Below are 19707 nucleotides of genomic sequence, written 5' to 3' on the forward strand. Positions count from 1 at the left end.
AAAATATTTTCTTAGTAAATAATAAAAAGTATTTGTAAAGGATCTAGGAGGCTGCTTATCTCAAACAACAGGAGACAGCAGAATTTAATGTGTATGTCAGAACTACATAATTAAAACAAATGCAATAGAAAAGAGAAAGTTTTCTGGAATTAGGCACATTTAAGTTCAAATGCATCTAAAGTAGTAAAGAAAAAAAAAAGAAAAAGTATTCCAGACATCATAATGGTTAACCAAAAGTCAGGTCTTAGACCTTTTCCCAACATACCAGTTCGCACAACAATATATACACCTTTTTTTTTTTTTGAAATTTGTCTATTGCAAGAACTGCTTCTTAACTTTGCCACTTTTAATTCCTTGACACAAAAAACTGAATTGTTCAAATACGTTTCTTAACATTTGTTTTGTCAGGCCAATTTTAAGACTGAAGCAAACGGATAGTAAAAGTCTTCATATAATGTCAGGGAAGCTGTTTTTGTGTTGGTCCCCCCCCACGCACCCGTCAGAATGACAGTACTTACAAGGAGAATGCATATAATGTCGGCAGGAGGAGAGTGATGCCTGGGGAGGAGGCTGTGGCTGTGGCTGCGCAACAATACTTGATCCATATCCATCTATTGTTATGGACTGGCTTGGACCTGCACCAGCCTGATGCCCATAAATTGCAGTTCGGGATGAAGAACCAGGACAGCAGGGGTCAAAAGCAGATGTTCCATGAAAAGCACCACTTCCATGACTTCTTATACCACTGCTGCTTAAGTCTACTGGCAATGCCTGCTGTGTAAACAAACCATCTGTTGTCAAAAGTTCTTCAAACACTGAAAACAAAATCACCTTCAAATACACTGTGATAAAAACTATACCATCATAAACCACCAGGAATCAGATCTTTGCATTTTAAGAATGTTCCAGAACAAACCCTTAGGATATAGTTAACTTCTCCTATTCCTAAATTTTTCAATCTAGGGAAAGAGATTAAATAACACCACATTGCATAAAACCCCCCTATTTTGGATAAATTGGTGAGTATGTGAGGAAAGTACGTGAGGTAAGTATTTAGAAAAGCAACTCATACTTTTTACAAACAGAAAAACAAGACTTGAATTTTTCTCCCCTTACATTTTTATAAAACATTCAGCTGCTTTATGATCTGCAGAGTRTATCCTGAAGTGTTAATATTTGTTTTGATTAAGAAGTCACTATCATCTTACCGTAATCAAGAGGATATCAGCTACAAATAATTATTTATTGGGTTATGACTTTTTGCTCATTTTTAATTTTGCTGTATGTGTATCATTAAGTTTTCCTTTCAGAAAACTGAAAATCTACAGAAAATCCTATTCTATTTTCTCATACCTATAATGACTTGAAAATGCAAAGGGAGTCACAAAAGTTAAACGTGCCTGGTCGTGGTAACTGGTGCCAGAACTGCTGCTTGCTCCACAAGGTGCAGGCATTGGAGGAGGCCTTTCAACAGGGCAGCTGGAATCACTGAATGAAGGAGACAGCGGAACAGCTGGGTGAGGGTTGTGGTGGTGGTGGTGGTGGTGTTGAAAGTGGTGGCTGTGCTGCTGAAAGCAGCTTGTATGGGGGTGTCCCAATGCATGATGATTCTGTGAAGGTCCTCCGCATGGAGAATGTTGAGGGCAGCATGATGGTAACCTTGGCATGGCAGGAGGGCCAGTTTCCAGTGTCGTATTAGATGCAGTTCTTCTTATATCATCTTGGAATTAAACAAAATGTTTAAGAAATTAGTAAGTTGATCACTGTAAAACAGGGTCTGAAATAAAAACATTGATTAAATAATTAACAGATTGGAAAACAGATCTAAACCAAACACATATGTAAACTGGATACAAAAAGAATGATTCAGCTATGCCTGCTAATGAACCACAACTGGTGATGTACATACCCATATGTGTTCAGGTGGATGCACTCATGACAGCTATTGGAGAAAGTCCTGCCTTATTACTACTCTAATTTAAGGCAGTTATCAGCGGAAAAAGAGAAAAGATTGTCTCTGTAACTAGCATGCAGAGACCTATTTTCACACTTTGTCTTCAAATTCATGTGCAAATGTGGTCATTCAGTCGTCCCCCCCCCCCACATACCCATCTCTGACTTGCAGAAAGGGGCAGAGCGCTGATGTTTCTTTCAGAGATGTTGTGAGACATCCCAAGACCACAATAATACAATAATAGTGAAAAGGGAGAGACAGTTACTCATAGCTGCAATCCCCACCTCCAAGAAGGTGGCTGCTCTATTGTAGGTGGTTGCTAAGAGGTTTGTTCTGTGTGTTTTTTTTGTTTGTTTTGCTTTGTTTTTTAAAAAAGGAGATCTAGTCTTTCCCTCAAACCTTGAATCAGTGGCCAATGTTTAACTTACAGCCTCCAACTAATCAACTAAAACCACCTCCTCCCAGAAAACCCACTGTCAAGTAGGCTTCTATGGCCAGTACGAAAGCAATTGGTTTCTGATAAACAAGAAATTAAGGTATATGGCTTAATGATCCTTTCCAACTTCAAACTTAGTCTAGTAGCTCAACAGGAAGAAGTTCTTCCTAACAAGTTCCAGATACTTCTCCAAGTTATCAGTTCTTTWTTGATTATCAATACTGCTAAAGAAAAATTTCACTTAAACAAAGCCTAGTAATTGTCGTACCTGCATATACAGCTCTACAAGCAATCTATGTGGGGATACTCAAGGAATCTATACACATCCCTCACTTTTCCTTATGATATATATTTAAATGCAAACCAATCAAAAACAAAAAACTCCACACCACACACATCACTTCCAACACACTGCAGTGGAAGACTTCATTCCCAGTGAATGAGTCTGGCACGCTACCTACTACATTCTACCTCCCTCCGAACAATGTGGTCCATTAGTTATAACTGAACCGTCCTGACAGATGAGAGCAGAAGGTGGCTCCTCCATGACCTCATTTATCTTTAGGGAGAGTTTATTCAGATACTCAAGTTTACACAGCAAGTCTAACTGATGTCAACTTACTACTGATATACTCAGTCCTAAAAGCTCACAGGCATTTTAACTAGAGAAATCTGATTAACTTCCTCTTTCTCCTTTATGCTATTAATTAGTAGGCAATGTGACAGTTTTATAAGGCTCTCTTATTCTGTACCTCCAGCTGAAGTACCAGCAGTGCTGCTATTGGGAAGACTAGTCAAAGTCTCAGGTGCTGAGGAAGGGGGCTGGCTGCTGGAGATGTTTGGAGCTGCATCAGAGGCTGGCTCTGAGGTAGATGTACTAGAACTGTTACTGGAAGTTGAACTCACAACCTGGGACTCCACTCTGGTTGAGGTGGTTGGCACAACTGTTGGCTCTAGAAAACAAAAACAAAACAAATTACATGTTAAGTTTTAAGAAACTGTTAGTTTTCATTTGAAAAGAAAAAACAAAACAATCTTACAAGAAATTCTGAATTCTGGTCTTGCAGATGCTGAGAAAGTCAGAACACAAAAACTTGATGTATATAAAACACAAAAGTTAATTTCATCTTGCAGATTATAAATATAATAGTTGGCAATATATTTCATCAGATTGAGGGAAATACACTAGACCCTTGATGTATTTTGCTTTCTACCGCACAACTGTAAACAGGTTAATAATTGAAAAGATATGTGGTGACATAATTCAGATTTAGTTTCAAAAAAGCCTGTTTTTTTTTTTAAGCAGGAAATTTCTCTCTAATTACTGACAAGGCAATGGCATGACTATGAACAGGAGATAAAAGAGAAGATCATCAGAAACAGGCTCTAATTTTTCAGTAGAAGTGTCTTTATAAATATCAGAAAAAGAATCAAGATGTTTAAAATTGTATTTCTTACACTGAAAGTCTCAAGCTAAAATACAACTGTTTTTCAAGATTTTTCTCTAAATCTAATAGCTATAACAACTCAGCAAGCAAAGGAATAAATAAATCCTCCTTTTTGCAGTCTTCCAACTCATTGCATTATAAAGCCTGTAATCTGCTGTCTATGCTTACGTTCCTTTACATTTTAATGTGTTGTCCCAATAAATTAATTTTATTTCAAGGAAAATACTTTGGGGGAAATGTATTAATATCTACATTCAGTAAGAAAACAGTGAGAACATAGCTCCCTTAGAGCCTACGTGTAATCAATCTGCGATCACACAGTGCTCAAGATTGGAAGCTAGTACATTTTGAAAGCAGTCTTGTGGTCAGGCATTTCTTAATTCCAGCAGCATCAACCACCCTGCTAGCCTGTTTTATCAGAAATAGAGGGTGCTGTTTTCCCCAAAAAGTAGTCTTCCATTTAAAAGCCAGTGGAACTGCTCAATCTCAGACCAAGAGAAATTTTTGATTTTTCAGACCAAGAGAAATTTTTGATTTTTCAGACCAAGAGAAATTTTTGATTTCAGCAGACTCCATAGACATCAATTCAGGAATGTTTGTGAAGACATAACCTGTAGGCTCAGCTAAGTAGCAAGCAAAGTTTTAAGAATSGTATTTTTTAAAGATATTAGTAGWGCTATGACGAAGTGGATAACTACCTTCTGAGACAGCATTAACTCAGGTTTTAGAATAGTTTGTGTGAAATTTGATGTTTATAAAGACAATATCCTTGAAAAGCCAGAAGACTCATCCTAAAAAGACGTGTTCTCTGTGAGCAGCAAAAACAGCTGGTCTGAAGGATATATATTGCAGGAAAAAAAGCCTTCATTCATCAGGATTTTTTTTTAAACAGGAATTTGTTGAGACCAAATTCTACAATTTGAATTTAAGAGAGTAAATTGAACCAACCATTAAAAGAAATTTCCAATCCAATAGGATTGCTATTGGGGTATTTCACAATAAGAAAAGACTCTCTAATCAACCTATTCTCTTCCATCTTAAAGAAGATATTGCAACATATTAGCTAGTGATACACTAAATAAATGAGGGAATCATAGAACCACAAGACAGAATTTCTGCGAAACACTGGAAGTAGTATGTAGCCAAAGAATAGTGGGAGGGGTGGGGGAGGGGTGGAGTTGGGTGGGGGTTTCTTCCTCATAGCTTCTTAACTTCTAACAATACTTGGAAATTGGTCTTATGATTCTCAGCAGGAATAAATCAGTTAAGTGCCAGAAGGTTTTAATGTTAGGTAACACTGAAAGCTTCAGAAACTTTCTAATATACTTTTACTAGTCCTTTTGTTGTTGTTGTTTTCTGGCTTTTACTACCACCACCACTCCAAGTCTTGAAAGAACAGTACTCTAAAGCACATGCAGCAGTGACAGGTTTTTCTTTTTATAGTATTGTACTGAAATAATCACACATTTTTAAAGAAATAGTTCTAACCTGTTCTGTAATTTCTATCTGGTGAGTGCTCTCAGATGCATACCCAAGTCAGTTTTTAGAAGAAAAAAAATAGATCTAGCAGACCTGCAAGGAATGTCTAGATTTTAATTTTAGCAATAAAGACACGTGAGAATTTCTGACATGCTAGTAAGTAGTGGGGTTTTTAGTTTGTTTTATAACTGAGACTTTCAAAAAAAATGGTATGTTAAAATTAATTCAAATAATTCCACTCCTGTTACACTGTCTGACCATTTTGCTTCTGAAAAAAGAAGAGATTTCTCAAATCAATGTAACTTACCATCTTCATCCACTGTAAGGTCCACTACTTCTGCTGCATTTTGTCTCAGTGGCTGTATGACTGTTGAAATCCTACTACGGTTACGCTGCTCTTGTGGTCGTGCAGCATGAGAAGTAGAGCTCTGTCCCCAGTGTGATCTTGAGTGTCCGAGTGTTGAACGAGACCTTAAAAAAAAAGGTATTACCTTAAGTATTGACATAAATTTTGCTCTCATTAAATACACTTTCTCACTGTTCAAGAAGTTGACCGGTCACTAAAGTGAGTTCAGAGTATACTGCTATTTGAAATGCATTCTTATGAGAAAATAATTTTCTGAGGTTCAAATAATCATCTACGGAATGTGGAGTAGCATGTAATTTACAAACACTGCTGCTGCCTTTATCAGATAACAAACATCCAAAAAGGGAGTGCTTAGAGGCCATTAGGCTGGTATYAGGCTTCTCCCGTGTGCCTGTGATCAAATATAGGTAGAGTAGAACAAAATGTAATGTGAAAACCCACAGCTGCTGTCAGATAGTGATATTATCTAATAGTAATGTTTTAATATGCTAATAGGATGAGTGTCTCTGAATCCTATACTATTTTTATGCAGTCTGTGAAATAGGAGATCCGTCAATGATGACTAGAATGTAAAGATCATAAAGATTTGTAAATATTAAGTTCTTTTGCTTATTTATTTGTGACAGAATACTTTCAGAGGATTATTTCTGTATCTAAAAGTCAAAAACAACCTCCATGCTTTTATCTTATGAAAGTTATTCCCCCCCCCCTTAAAAATAAGCACAGCTTTGTATAATGCTTACAGAGTAATGAAACTTAAATGAAACGTAACATAAGGAAAGGAAAAAACATAAGCTTGTACCATACGTAAGGAAATAGATGGTTTTATTTCTGTAGTATTATGCTTGGCATCCATTCTATTCAATTTAGTCATCCAAAGCTAAACATTCAATCAATGATACTCTGGAGTTCAGGCTAAAAGGATACTGTCTTTAATTAAGGGAAAAATATTTAACAATATTGTATTTGCCAGTTCACACACTGTCAAAATCTTTCTCTCCAGTATTTACATAAACAGAATGGCTTGATTTTCTAATTTGGAAAAAATAATATACTCAGACTTTAAAAATTCAGGAGAAGAAAAAGCAAAGACAGACAAATAACTTCACTAAAAATAGATAAATAAGTAAATAAAACCCAATACAAAAAGGTCACCATAGAGCTCATAGCCTATATTTATACTCTGCCTGTACTCCTTTTACTCCATCTGTATAGTCCACAAGGAAAGAAGATCAGAGTATATTTCTATAGTGCTTTATCCATCATTAAAAAAGCATAGTAAAACAAAACTGTAACTATTATTTTCATATTAATCAACTCATATTATGAACTTCTATTGCTGAAATTTCTTATTTTGAAGTTTAAGATGCCCTGTTATTTCCCTGAAAACAAAGAGCTACTGAATTGAGATAGTCTTAAGTTACAAGKCTCAGTCTCTGTTAACTTGTTATGATTAAGCAGGACATTATTCATAAGTCATTCTTAAGTAAAATATTTTCAGAATGTGTTAGCTACATGCTGGTGTGTGTATTCTGTCACTGGATGAATCTGTATCATTTCAAAATGACTGTATTATTTTACTTCCATAAAGTATGTATAGCTATAATGTTTACTTTGTTTAATGTCAACAAGCAGCAAAACCAGACTGTAGTATTATTTTCTCAGCCAGAAGAGGACTGTCAGGGAAGGGTGTCGCTAGCAGTTTGTAGATGCTATCTCATCCGCCTAGGTATGATTCCAACTGCTGTACTGCTGCTTGAGACTGCAGTTAATTTTTTTATCACACTGGTTTACTTCCTCTATACTTTGCGAGTAGCTCTACCTTGATGAAGAAGGGAGGAGGAAGGAGTAATCATCACTACATACTAACTTCTTCAYAGAATACAGGGAAGTGTGGAAAGTGAATGCCATGCAACAAGAGACCAATACATGAACTTCTGCACGCAATTTTCTCAAATCAGACTATGTGCAATGTAAGAAAAACAACAAATTTCTATATGCATGCGACTAAGTACAGATTCAACAGGCTACTAACCCTATTTCACCAATAGCCACTCAGAAAACAAGCAGAAGAGTATTTGCATGTTGCTCCTACAAAGCTAATTAATTAGAATCAGACAAATAATTAACTAGCTCTGATAACAGAAAAGAACTAACAATCAACATCCTCACAAACTAGAGCTATTGCTCTGTGAAACCCACAGGGGCAGTAGCATTTATTCTTCTGGGCAACCACTGGTATCCTCAAGACAACCTGGAGATATCATTTACATTCTGATCTTTGATTCAAAGAACATAATGTATTTTTCCCCCTCAACAAACAGCAGAATAGACAAAGTCTACATGAAACAGGAGTCCTAGAAGCCTCCATCAAAAAGTAACACTAGCTGATTATGCAGAAAAGAAGTACTGTTAAGGATGTTGATAAATACAAGCAAGGTTTTACCCAGAGAGCCTCTGGATTCCATCTTTTATCCAAGAAAAGATGTTTTAGCTACAATTACTAGGAGGGGAGAAAAAAGAATCTGGTCTTTACTGAAAGAGATCATCTTCTAATTGGCTACTGAAGAATGATTAACATGTGACCAACATTGTAGCAACCTGGTCAAATCCATCAAGACAAACTAGTTGATGTTTTCAGATTTTTCTGTAAATATTTCATAACACCTAAAGAACTGATTTAGCAATAAAAAATAAGTGAAGATYGACAAATAAGACTGAGACATTTTTCATTCAAATTAACAAATGCTGGTTTCCACAGAAACATAATAAAAACACCTGCTGAAGAACAGCAGTGGAAGACCCTGAAACCACAATTTTAAGTGTCTGTGAACAAGAGTGGTGGTAGAAAGAAACAAGAAAAGGGAAAAGTAGGACAAAACCACCATAAAATATTTATAAGCTTCATGAAATGTTGTCAATTCTTGTCTTCCCTTGCCGAGGTAGTCTATGAAACAGGTTTTAATATTTTATTGAGTTCTGTATGTAGACAACAATATAAAAATGATAAAACATCATGGTTAATTATTTGCCAAATTGACTGGCGAAGGGAGGGGAAAAAACATGCAAGAATTTCAAATAATGCACCCCTTCCCCAAAAGACAAGGATGTACAATTGATAGCACAGTTACCTAGGCTTGTTTACTTTGCCTATATGGAGATGCTCACAGGATTCTTGCTATCTAATCTAGCAGTGAAGATGATGAAGACAGCTGGTGTGGAGGCATGAAGTCTGTGGATAATTTCTTGGTTTAAGTTAACAAGGCAGATCTTTGGGTCTCCAATCCTTAATAATGGGAGAGCTTAAAAGGAACTACAGCTTAAGGACTTCCACTGAAAGCAGCTTTCTAGAAACAAATCGTCTTTACTCCATTTAGAAAAGTTCAGAATATTTTGATTCACTCCTGAATAAATTAAGGAAGTGATTTTTATGAACAGTCTCCTCCTCACTTCTGAAAAAGCAAAAATAGTGTCTATCTACTGGGCAATCTTACATTGATACTACCAACAACGTATACTACTTATACTTAGGAACAAGTACTACTTATGGGGCTACAGTGTTCCATTACTGCCCTTCCCAGGGGCCATGGCCAATTTTGTCTTCTTATTTTGTCCTAAAATAACAATCAGAGTAAGATTTCACTAACAGAGGAGAGGAAAATAATAAGGAACAAATGCTATAAGGTAGAATAAAAGGAAAAAAAAATACTGAAGAAACCAGAAGACTTAAAAACGAGTACCAAATTGTATCATTTACTTTCACAGGCAGCTTGACACTTTCATGACAGGACCCGTAAAGTTACTCAAAAAGTCTGCCTGAACGCACTGCAGAAAAACTCTTGCACAAATCTAATGCTCCAAAGCTTCACTTCTCCCTATCCAGCATTACCACTGCTTTCCACTTATGAATCCACTTTCTGAGACAATTTCCCTTCTGGGAATTTTCTATTTTTACCTTCTTTATCCATTTACTTTCTCTTCCTGCCCACAACATCCACTAATGGGCTCCTGTTTTAGATCACAAGATTTGCCTGAGTGTTTTCCAGATGAATGCATTTCCTTGTGTCTGACTTTTCTAAGTCTAAATGCAAACATTTCAAGTTTCTTACACATGCAAGCATGTTATGTGGAGAATGTTGGTTTTCCTTTTTCCAGTAGCTTTCTTCTCTCCCTCAGAAAACTTAATAAAATTGGAAGGAGGATTCAGAGAAAGACAGATTAAGTACTTCATGAATTCTATTCCCTTCTTTGTAACCTTTAGTACTAAAGTGCCCAGTGAGTGAATATATGCCCTCAACCATCAGCTGAACTTGTTGTTAACAAGTTACATTCACGCAAAACTTTACTCACTTAAGACCTTCAAGTGCATGAATTTCTTCTAACGTAAGTTTCCGTAAGTTGGCTATGTAAATAAAGATGTTTATGAATTATACCAGAGATCCATACACAGTTGCTTAACAGTATATTATTATATACTTTTATAATTATATAATTGTATTAATTTTTCTATTTAGAAAGAAACAGAAATCAGCTTTAACATGCTTAAATAAATCTCAACTATACAAGTCTTATCACAGCTTAAGTAAAGAGCCTACTCTTACATTCATCTTTATTTACTGATGTCAAGATTAATGGTTTGGAATTTTAAGATTTTTTTTTTCCAAAAGTGTCAGGAGTAAACAAGCTGCCACTTCCCTGCAGAATACTTAATATTAAGACAAATCTCAAAGCAATAGCCTCCTGAATCTATGCAAGCTTTTTCAGACCTACACAATCTTTTTCACTAATATTCGTTTGCATTTTGTAACTTCATGTATTACAGGCATACATATTCTTACTCAACTAATAATTACGTTTTCAAAAAGAACAGAATGAGTCAGTCCTGTAGTATTTAACATGTAACAAACACCAACAGTTCACCTTTACTGCTAGTTCTTTTTGGGGAGTGGGGGAGGGGGCGTGAAACAAAGAGTTGAAAGTGTTCATTTTTGCAAATCTGATCTTTATACTCTTGTAAAAAGATAGTCTTAAATACAGCAACTCATTTCATTTATATAGAAATTAATAAAAATTTATTTTGCCATGAACACAATTCTGAGTTTGGTAAACAACCTTCATAATGTTCAGTTTATTTGCAACATTTAAATTTACAATTTTATACTGAGTGGTCATTAATAATTTCCAGAGCTGCCTTTGTTCCTTAGATTGTGGTTTGGCAAAATTGATACTCTTGAATCATAAGAAAATCTGCATAGAAAGTACTTTAAGTTCAAGTATAGAAGATTAGCATAGAAAAGAGATTTTCTGACATTTTGAGCTCACGATATGCGTTTAAGACTCTTCCTCGTTATAGGAAGTTTCCTGGATTTTTCTTTTTAAGTGTATTTTTACTACATAAAACCATGACACTTCCAAATACAAAACTCAATTACTTTTGCAATCTTTTCCTAACACTTTCATCTGAACATTTTCAAGTCTCTTAACAGTTGAGGGTTGTACAGTAAAGGGTTAAGGTATAAAACTTCATTTCATCATTCCATTATGATATTCAAAAATTAAATTCCTTTGAGAAATCTATGTTAGAAGATCCAACAAACTGAATAAACCAAAATTTAAATTCATCACAAAATGCCCTTGGTTTAATCTCATTCTCACTCAAGTCACCAGCAAAGACATCATTGACATCAATAACGAGAGGGTTTTTTGTTGCTATTTTGACTGCAGCATCGGGGAGAAAGAATCATGTAATTGCTTTGAAGCCTTTTACAGCTACCACAGGAACAATTTCTTACTGAGCCTAGGAAGAGAGAAAGCTAAATTTTGAAAGGCATCCTATCCATGTTTAATTAGGTCTTGAATTAATGTTCAATAAGCACAATCAGTTTCACTTARCTTTTCTTAAAAAACACTCCAAAGCTTTATTTACCAGCTGTAAGAGTCTAAAGTGATAACTTACATTGCTCAAGTTTTTTCAAGCATACATGCTTGAAGCATACATGCTTTCTGAAGTTTTAATGACTGTTTTCAACATATTCATGTAGATAAACCAACTGTTTCTGGAATGTGTTTTAACCTTCAAGACAGAGGATCATTTTTTCCTTTAAGAAAGTTAAAAATGCAGAATCAATAGGCGCTCTATCACTCCCCTTCCTTCAACATGAGGAAATAAAAACAACATTGCTCAAGAAATGCATTTTAAAATGTTGATTTCTCTCAGGTCTCCCTATTTCCTCTCAATTACAAACTCAGGCTGCATATTTGTATGACATCTTTCACATGTGGAGTTCAAAAGAAAGTAGAGGTGTTATTAGAAAGCCTTCACAAAAACTATGTATGTACATGTCTTAATTGGTTCTAGAGTGCCATTATTTCAATTAAAGCAAATTTTTGCAAGACAGCCTGTCTGGTTTCTTAAATATGAAATAGCTATTGCTTTCATTAATGCAATCTGATGACAAGCAGATGGAACGATTTTATAATCTGCTGTATATTGTTCTTTTGTCATTGTTTTACCCAAATGGATATTAGTCGTCTTTTTTTTTTTTTAAAAAAAAAACTCTGTCCTCACATCCACAAACTTATTTAATATGCAGGCATCTCTATCAGTTCCATGCACAGCGGATTTTCAAATTTTCTGCTTCAAGAACTCCACTCTAAAGAACTCTTGTGAAACAAACAAACAAAAAAACTTAACAAAATCTACATAGAGGCAAGGAAGAATGGGAAAGTACACATGGTGGCAGAAACAGAAGCTTCCAAAAAACTGGAATGCTTTCCATGCTCACCCCCAGACAGACAACCCAACCTTGAATTTCTTATCTCCAACATCTCACTGCACAGATTTGCTCCTCGAAAATTCTGCCATCTCAATCATGCTAACTACAATCACCTCAACATTTCTAGATAAGCAGAATTGTCAAGGCACCTGGGGGCAGGCGGTTTTTTTTTTTTTTTTTTAAATCAGAAATGCATACTGTGCACGTTGTTTAAAATGTCGATATCATTTCCTTAACGGCTTTTAATGATACAGACCCTTATAAAAAAAACTGAAGACAAACAAGATTACATTAATACAAACACACACAAGCCTCACCTGTAGCTTTCACCAACAGTTACAATCTCTACTTCACTGTCTGTCGAGGTAACATTTATTTCCTCATTGGCAGTGACCTGGGGAGTAGAGGATGCTTCAATCACCACAACATCTTCATCAATACTTCCTGATAGGGAAAGAGGAGGAATAAAGTTTGTATATGTCATCTCTCTCAAGAGCTGTCATTATAAGACTATTTCTTCTTCCCCTAAACATAAAAACATAAAATGTGTCAGTAGAGAACTGCAGTGCACATCAAAACATTAAATGCAGCTGTCAAATGACCTAATTATTAAAACCTGTAATTCTGCTTTATCAGTACATAAATTTTCAGTAGCTTTAAAACATACTGCTTAGAGCTACTCCAAAACAAATAATTAGTACATCTCAAACTTCCATACTTAATAACAAGTTAGCTACACAATAAGACACAAAGTGAAAGAGAAAGGAGACAAGAGAGGAGGGGGGGAGGGAAAGCAAGCTTCCATTCCACTACATATTGGAAACAATTCTTATGAATTTTATTAGCTGTAACACCAAAGAATACCTGTCACTTATTATGAAAACAAACCAAACTCTTCAGCAGTAAAGCAGTAGTGGTTCTTTATCATGAATAACTATTTTCTTTCAYGGTTTTGTGGGTACTGAAGCCTGAAGGCTAAACAGCAGCAACAGGGCAAAAATTAGGCACCAGGTATATAAATTACTTCTAAAACAATATACTGACCACAAACCCATTGGTGCTATAAGGCATGTTAAAAATCTGTTTCTGGTAATGTTCACAATTGTATACTCTAGACAAAGTTAAAATAAAACTATCAGTAGTTAAGAATACTTAAATTAAGCTATGGGTTATTTCACTATAGAAATACCACCGGCTACCAAAGAACTTACTAAATAAATATGAGCTAGATGGCGTAGAAATGGCARACTTCACCAACTTGAGATCAATTTCTTCAAGAAAGGTGCCTGAGCAATTAGGTCTCTTTCAAGTCAATATTATTTCCTGTATGGCCTGTTCTCAGCTGCTCTATGAAATGACAAGGCACATTCATTTTTTGTTCACACTGAGCACCAGCTTTCTGGTGTAGCAAAAGGACATATGCTGCTAAGATGCAGATTCCTGAGCTCTGCAACCACTCAACTACGCAGCTACAACTGAAATAGCAGAGACTGACAAACTTCAGGGGTGGGTGGATTTTTTTTCCCCCTCTCCTTGATAGATTCAAAATCCATGTTTCCAAATACCAAGCTATTCTAATCTGAAGTAATAACTGACAAAATCAGTTCTCAGAAGATGCGTGAAAGTTTTGAGGAAAGAGAAACTGAGAACATTAAGATACCTGAAAAACAAAGCCCATGCTAACAGTGAAAATACAAAAAAAGGGACATTTAGTCAAAGCAAAAGGCAGCTAAAGTCATTACCACTTTCAGAAGTAAACATCAGGTTTTTGACAGCTTAGAAGTCACAGGCAAATAAACAAGCAGCTTCTATACACAGCCACCATAGCTACTTGTCAATCCCCCCCCCCCACAAAAAAAAGCAAACAAAAAAAGCACAAAACTAGCTAGCCAAACAAACGATGAAAGGTCAGTTAGGAAAAAAATGTAAGCATTCCTCCCCTCCCAGACCAAATCTGTGCTTCCAAACATGCGCTTCTTTGAAGTGCAGTAAGTTTGAGGGCACTCCTGGAGGTCCATGCAGCCTCAAATTTAATTTTCACTGAAAATAATGACAGGTGCAAAAGCAGAAGATTTAGACTGAAGTACATTTTCAGAAATATAACAGACCAAACAGCACCTCCTTGAGGCCAAAATCATGCTGTGTAATTTAAGCATGCCACCTCTACATAAATACTGACAGATGTTTACCTCAAGATAACCAAAGAAAATTCACAAGTTAATATCTATACAATTCAGACATTCATCTTTATCATGGTTTGAGTATTGATTTTACTTAATCCTTTATTTAAGCAAACCTTTACTCAAGATGTGATTTTACAGTCTGCCTATAGGTCAGACTGCAAAAACCATCAGGATTGTTACAAGTTCCAAAATAATAATGAGAATCTCTAGGAAAATAGTCAAATTTGCTCTAAATAGGATACAGGTTAGCTGTATTTCAACTTTTTCCCCACTTCCTACTGCTCACGCTTTTATAGCGTGTTCTGAAGTCAAAAGCACAAAGTGATTAAAAAGTTTTCATCCTGTAAAGTACTTTCAGGACAACTATACAAGTTATCAGTATACATTTCCTTCAAAATGAAGACTGTTATGGAAAAAAAGTTTGAAATAAGCAAAGTATTTGGTAAGATTTTATTCCTAGGGAAAAAGTAGTAATACAATTAATGACTACATGCAATTTTATACTTACTTTTAAATAAAAATGGCTTCTATGTAAGACCTATTAAAAATTAGTCTAACAGCACAGCAAGGGGAGAAGTACACTCATATGAACTTCATATGTTTTAAGAACATTGTAGTTACTTGGGAGGACAGCATATAAGAATTAGACAAACTAGCCAATATAAACTTAAAAACTTTTGCCTGAAAAATGAAATAAAGTTAGTTGAATAGTAAAACTTCAGAAAAAAAAACTATGAGTAACACTGGTACAATCTTTATAATYTTCTATCCAGTATGGAAGTATATAAGCCATGGAGCCAGCAGTATTAAATAGTATTAAAAGTTCATTTTTCATTGTCAGCAAGATTTACTATTTCTTCTTTGCCTCTCCTAAAACATTACTATAAGGAAGAGAACATGGTATTTGAAGTATCACGGACAAAACCATGTCAGTTTATACTAACTTACAAAAGTTTCTACAAAGCAGAGCAAAGGACAGCATTGTTAAGAAAAATAAAAGTCTTTGAAATAATCTATCAAAATGAAGTCTCAGAAGACAACCCATTTGGCAACTGAGAGCAATGTAGGGTGGGTGTATGCAGCACATGAGCAGCCACTCTACTCCCTATTCATTGGTAGCAAGGAGAGTCTCCTGAAACTTCAGCAAGACCATATATAACTGCTCTAGTATTAGAAAAAAAAATCTGTTCATTTAAAAAGTAGAGGTAATTTTAAGAATTAAAACTGTATGATACTTAAGAACTAATGAAATTTAAGATGCTTTTTTTGAACACTCTACACTACCAAAACTGAGAAAAATAAATTCTCTGCTACATACATTTGAAATTCAAGCCTGCCAATTTGAACTTCTCAGAATCCAATTCTAGTAAAGCCATAATGTTTCTGTAGTTTCCCATAATGTAAGTCTGCAGGTTAGGTGCCTGAAGTTGAATTTTACTGAGATTTCACTTTGAGTAGTACAAGCTAGTTTGACGTGAATTTTAAAAGGGCATCACCCCGTCAGGGAGAAGAAATCTTCTTTAGTGAGGCTACTGATGTCCGTAAATACAAAAAGAGATTTCCAGAGGTTTTGCTATATTGCTTCTAAAAATATTTGCTGGAAAGAATTTGGAAGCACTTGCAAACCTCAAAATATTTATCACATACATAATTCTTACAAGCCATCCGATGAATCTATGGCTACACATAAGCAGTAAACAAATGAACAAATCCTGAAAGTATCTGTCTATATATTTGCTGCATATGTACCAAGAACTTGTATTTCCTGCTGTTATTTAGTAGGACATAAATAAAACAGAATTCGGCATTTCAGTAAATCCTTGTTTTAATGTACTAAATTATTGACAAAACATACTGGCGGCAGAAGGGTATGGAGAACAAAAAAAATTCCCAGAAATACACCAGATAAAATACTTGCATGTATTTCTCAGCATTAATTTTGACCTTGCAGTCTACCATGAGAGACATTTTTACACTGTCCATAATGACAAGGTACAGTGTATTTACTTGCTTTAATGTACACACCAATCCATGCATTAAAATCAACATTCATTCCAGACTGAAAACGTAAGTAAATTCAATGTTACTTAAGGTATAACTACTACTGTCTTACTCTATGTATTGTCTACATTATTGAGTCTGCAAGAGAACAGCCAAATACGTATAATTAGAGTGGTACTATACACTAATTCTATATTCCTTGAAGGTGCTCTCCCCTCTCCCAGCATGGAGTGGTGGGGGAAGAGTAACCAGACTGGCAGTAGCAAAAAAAAGTTGTGTAAATCTATGGCAGGTACTTTGCATTACTGCAAGTATAACAGTTATGGTTATATACCAAAGGAAAAATTACTCTTCCACAGGCATAAACTATGTCTCTTTGCCACCTCCGGAACAACAAAACATAATAAGCAAATTATACTCTAGTTGTYTGTGACTAAATTAGCCTTGAGGCTGCCATTAGACTCACTCTACACTTTAAATGAACTGGCTAAAAACAAAACTTCTGAAAGTTACAACAAGAATTTTATTAAAGTCCATTTGATTTGAGTTTCCTGCCCTATCCATAGCCAATGGATTATATTTTACAATGCATGCAAACCACCAAATATTACCTCAAATATTAACATGCTTAGTAATTAGGTTTTGTATGTAACTAATAATCATTTTTCAAATATACAGTATTTCTTTTTCATTCTCTCCAGGAGACCTCTCCACACACACACATACTTTTTTTTTTCTTTTTTCTTTTAAGTCTAGTATTTTTAAAGTCTAGTATTAAAACTAGCATTCAGCCAACTACACTGGAGTATCCTGGCATGAATCCAAATTCAAACATGTCAAAAAGTGGTTTCACCCCTTAGAAAATCCCAAATATTGTTAGGCACTACGTCAAAGATTAAAATGATTTAGTAAGTAGAACATTACATTTTTAAAAATGTAATACTCTGTACCCCAATATTTAAATCTTTAAATATAGCATATATGTTCCCCAGAAAATTGTTAATTATGTCAGAATTATCTGCTAGGTACTATTAATAGACAACATGCAGTTTTGGGAGTCAAGTTCTACTATCAAATACTGAAATTAGCCAAAAATTATACACAATAGACTCTAAGCTTTGCTTTATACACAGTACTAAACTCAAAGATCATGGCATAGCTCTGACTCACAGTCAGAGATCAACTAATAATTAGTCATCAGCACCAATGTCCCGTTAAGGACAGAAATATTGCTGGCCCAATATCCAAATTTATATTTTGCTGACTGTTGTCCTTCCTGGACAGTAGCTATTGCAATATTTTTTCTAATTTAACTGCATGCTATTACAAAATAAATGCATGTAAAATAGCAAAGGAGATTCATAACATACAAATTCAAAAGAGACAGCTTGACCATACCACAAGCTTACAGAAGGAATATGTGGTCTGGGGAAAACAGAAGTTTAAAATAAAAAGCTCCARTGATAGAGCAGATTTGCTCTGAAGTTTCAGTCTTTCACTGGATCACATCACTGGCCCATCAAGGCTGACATTCTCTGTCAGCAGCAACAGGCAGAACTATCTGGTGAGAGCAAAAAAAATTCTGGCTACAATCGTTAGTCAAAAATCTCTCTTATCACCCAACACAGCATTATAGATGTCAGAGAGCACATTATTGCCTATTCCCTGTTTATAGACAGTTGTCTGTGAACATGTCTAATTCCTTTTTAAACTTTCTTCTACTATCTGCCTCTACAGCATTTGTGTCAGTGAGTTTAAGGATCATTACATGGTTATCTACTTCAAGCTGAAGTACAAATCTCCTACTAAGTTTCGGTAAGTACTCTTTTCAACTTTCACAGCTTTTAAGAACTAGGTTAGAAGATCAGTTTTTCTTTACTTGAGACTTACTTGAAATACACTTTTTAATAGCCGAGTAAAACAGGGAAAATCTTCAAGAACATACAAATTGTTTAGGAGCTTACACCCCAGTGGAAAAGAGCTAACAGGCAGAATTTAAAGGATCTTGTCCAATTGTGAACTATATACATGAGCTAATCCAAAACTGTACTATCATTAAACAAGCACACACACCTTAGTTCTAATGACAAGGCTACAGCAAGCCAAACCTAATTCTAGAACTAAGGTCTTATCAGCACAGAAAACTATGGTCACTATAGGGAAACACTGAAGTGAATTCCACATTAACCATTCTAGCTATACCTATCAGTAAATGTGAATTGGAGCTTTAAATATCTGCAATGTAATAAAAGTTAATAAGATTATTGCTTACAAAGTCATGTGCTTCTTTCTTCACCCCTTTTCTGTTCTTCCCTGAACCTTTTCTAGTAACAGGAAGAGTAGAAGAGATATGTATTTGCTTCGTTGCCTACTAATGCTATTGAGATAAAAAACTGTGAATTATGAGCTGCATTAGTTACTGAGGAGATAGTAGAGAACACTTCAGTTTCGGAGGGATAAGATAAAGGAAAAATAATTAACTACTCTAACAACAGGTAGTTAATTTCCACCTTCATTCCACTCCAACTTCTTCCAGTGTTCACAGAAATCTGTTAAAATAAATATGCACCACTTCAGATTAACGTTTTCACAACTCTGACTTTTAGAATATCACGTGTCTATATTCAATGCTCTTGGAAATCAGAAACAAAACCCTTAGTAGAATCAAGAGGACAGAACTGAATACATTCAGTCTCATTCTTTTGTAATAGAAGTCTGTCTATTTCAAGCCTCTTTGAACAAAAACTACAGCAGCTTACTATCAGTATTATATTCTAAGGAAGGAGGCAAGGCCTGTCTAGTACTTGCCATTCAAAGATACAAAGTAACATGTCAGACCGGAAAGAATTTCAAGCGCTATTAGGTCAGTTTTATGACTATGCAAAATTCCACACAACTTTTCTGTACTGACACTTTCTCATTTCCTGGAGTTCAGCTTTACTGCCAACTCACACCATGTAAAGCTACAAACTTGTTACAGTTTAGCTTGTGTCTAAAGTTCAGCTGTGTCCAGTTGATACTCCCAGCCCCTGTATATCTATCCATGTCGAAAGAAAAAAAAAA

At 35.3% G+C, this 19707-nt stretch overlaps 1 protein-coding gene across 5 annotated transcripts in view; it reads right to left on the reverse strand.

Annotated features, from left to right (window-relative positions):
* The window catches only part of RNF111 (ring finger protein 111), a 51024-nt gene that overhangs the window by 17538 nt on the left and 13779 nt on the right, over positions 1-19707 (reverse strand). For 4 of the 5 annotated variants that reach the window (XM_085303337.1, XM_085303336.1, XM_085303335.1 and 1 more), the window contains exons 3-7: positions 12778-12904; positions 5625-5788; positions 3143-3343; positions 1401-1720; positions 519-774 (exon numbers count right to left, since the gene is read on the reverse strand). In XM_085303337.1, coding sequence (XP_085159463.1) covers positions 519-774; positions 1401-1720; positions 3143-3343; positions 5625-5788; positions 12778-12904 — 1068 coding nt within the window. The remainder of the gene's footprint in view (positions 1-518; positions 775-1400; positions 1721-3142; positions 3344-5624; positions 5789-12777; positions 12905-19707) is intronic. The other variant, XM_085303334.1, reaches the window with a different exon arrangement.

This window comes from Rhea americana, unplaced genomic scaffold (genome assembly GCF_003343005.1).
Source record: "Rhea americana isolate MKP2758 unplaced genomic scaffold, rheAme1 scaffold_2, whole genome shotgun sequence".
NCBI lineage: Eukaryota > Metazoa > Chordata > Aves > Rheiformes > Rheidae > Rhea > Rhea americana.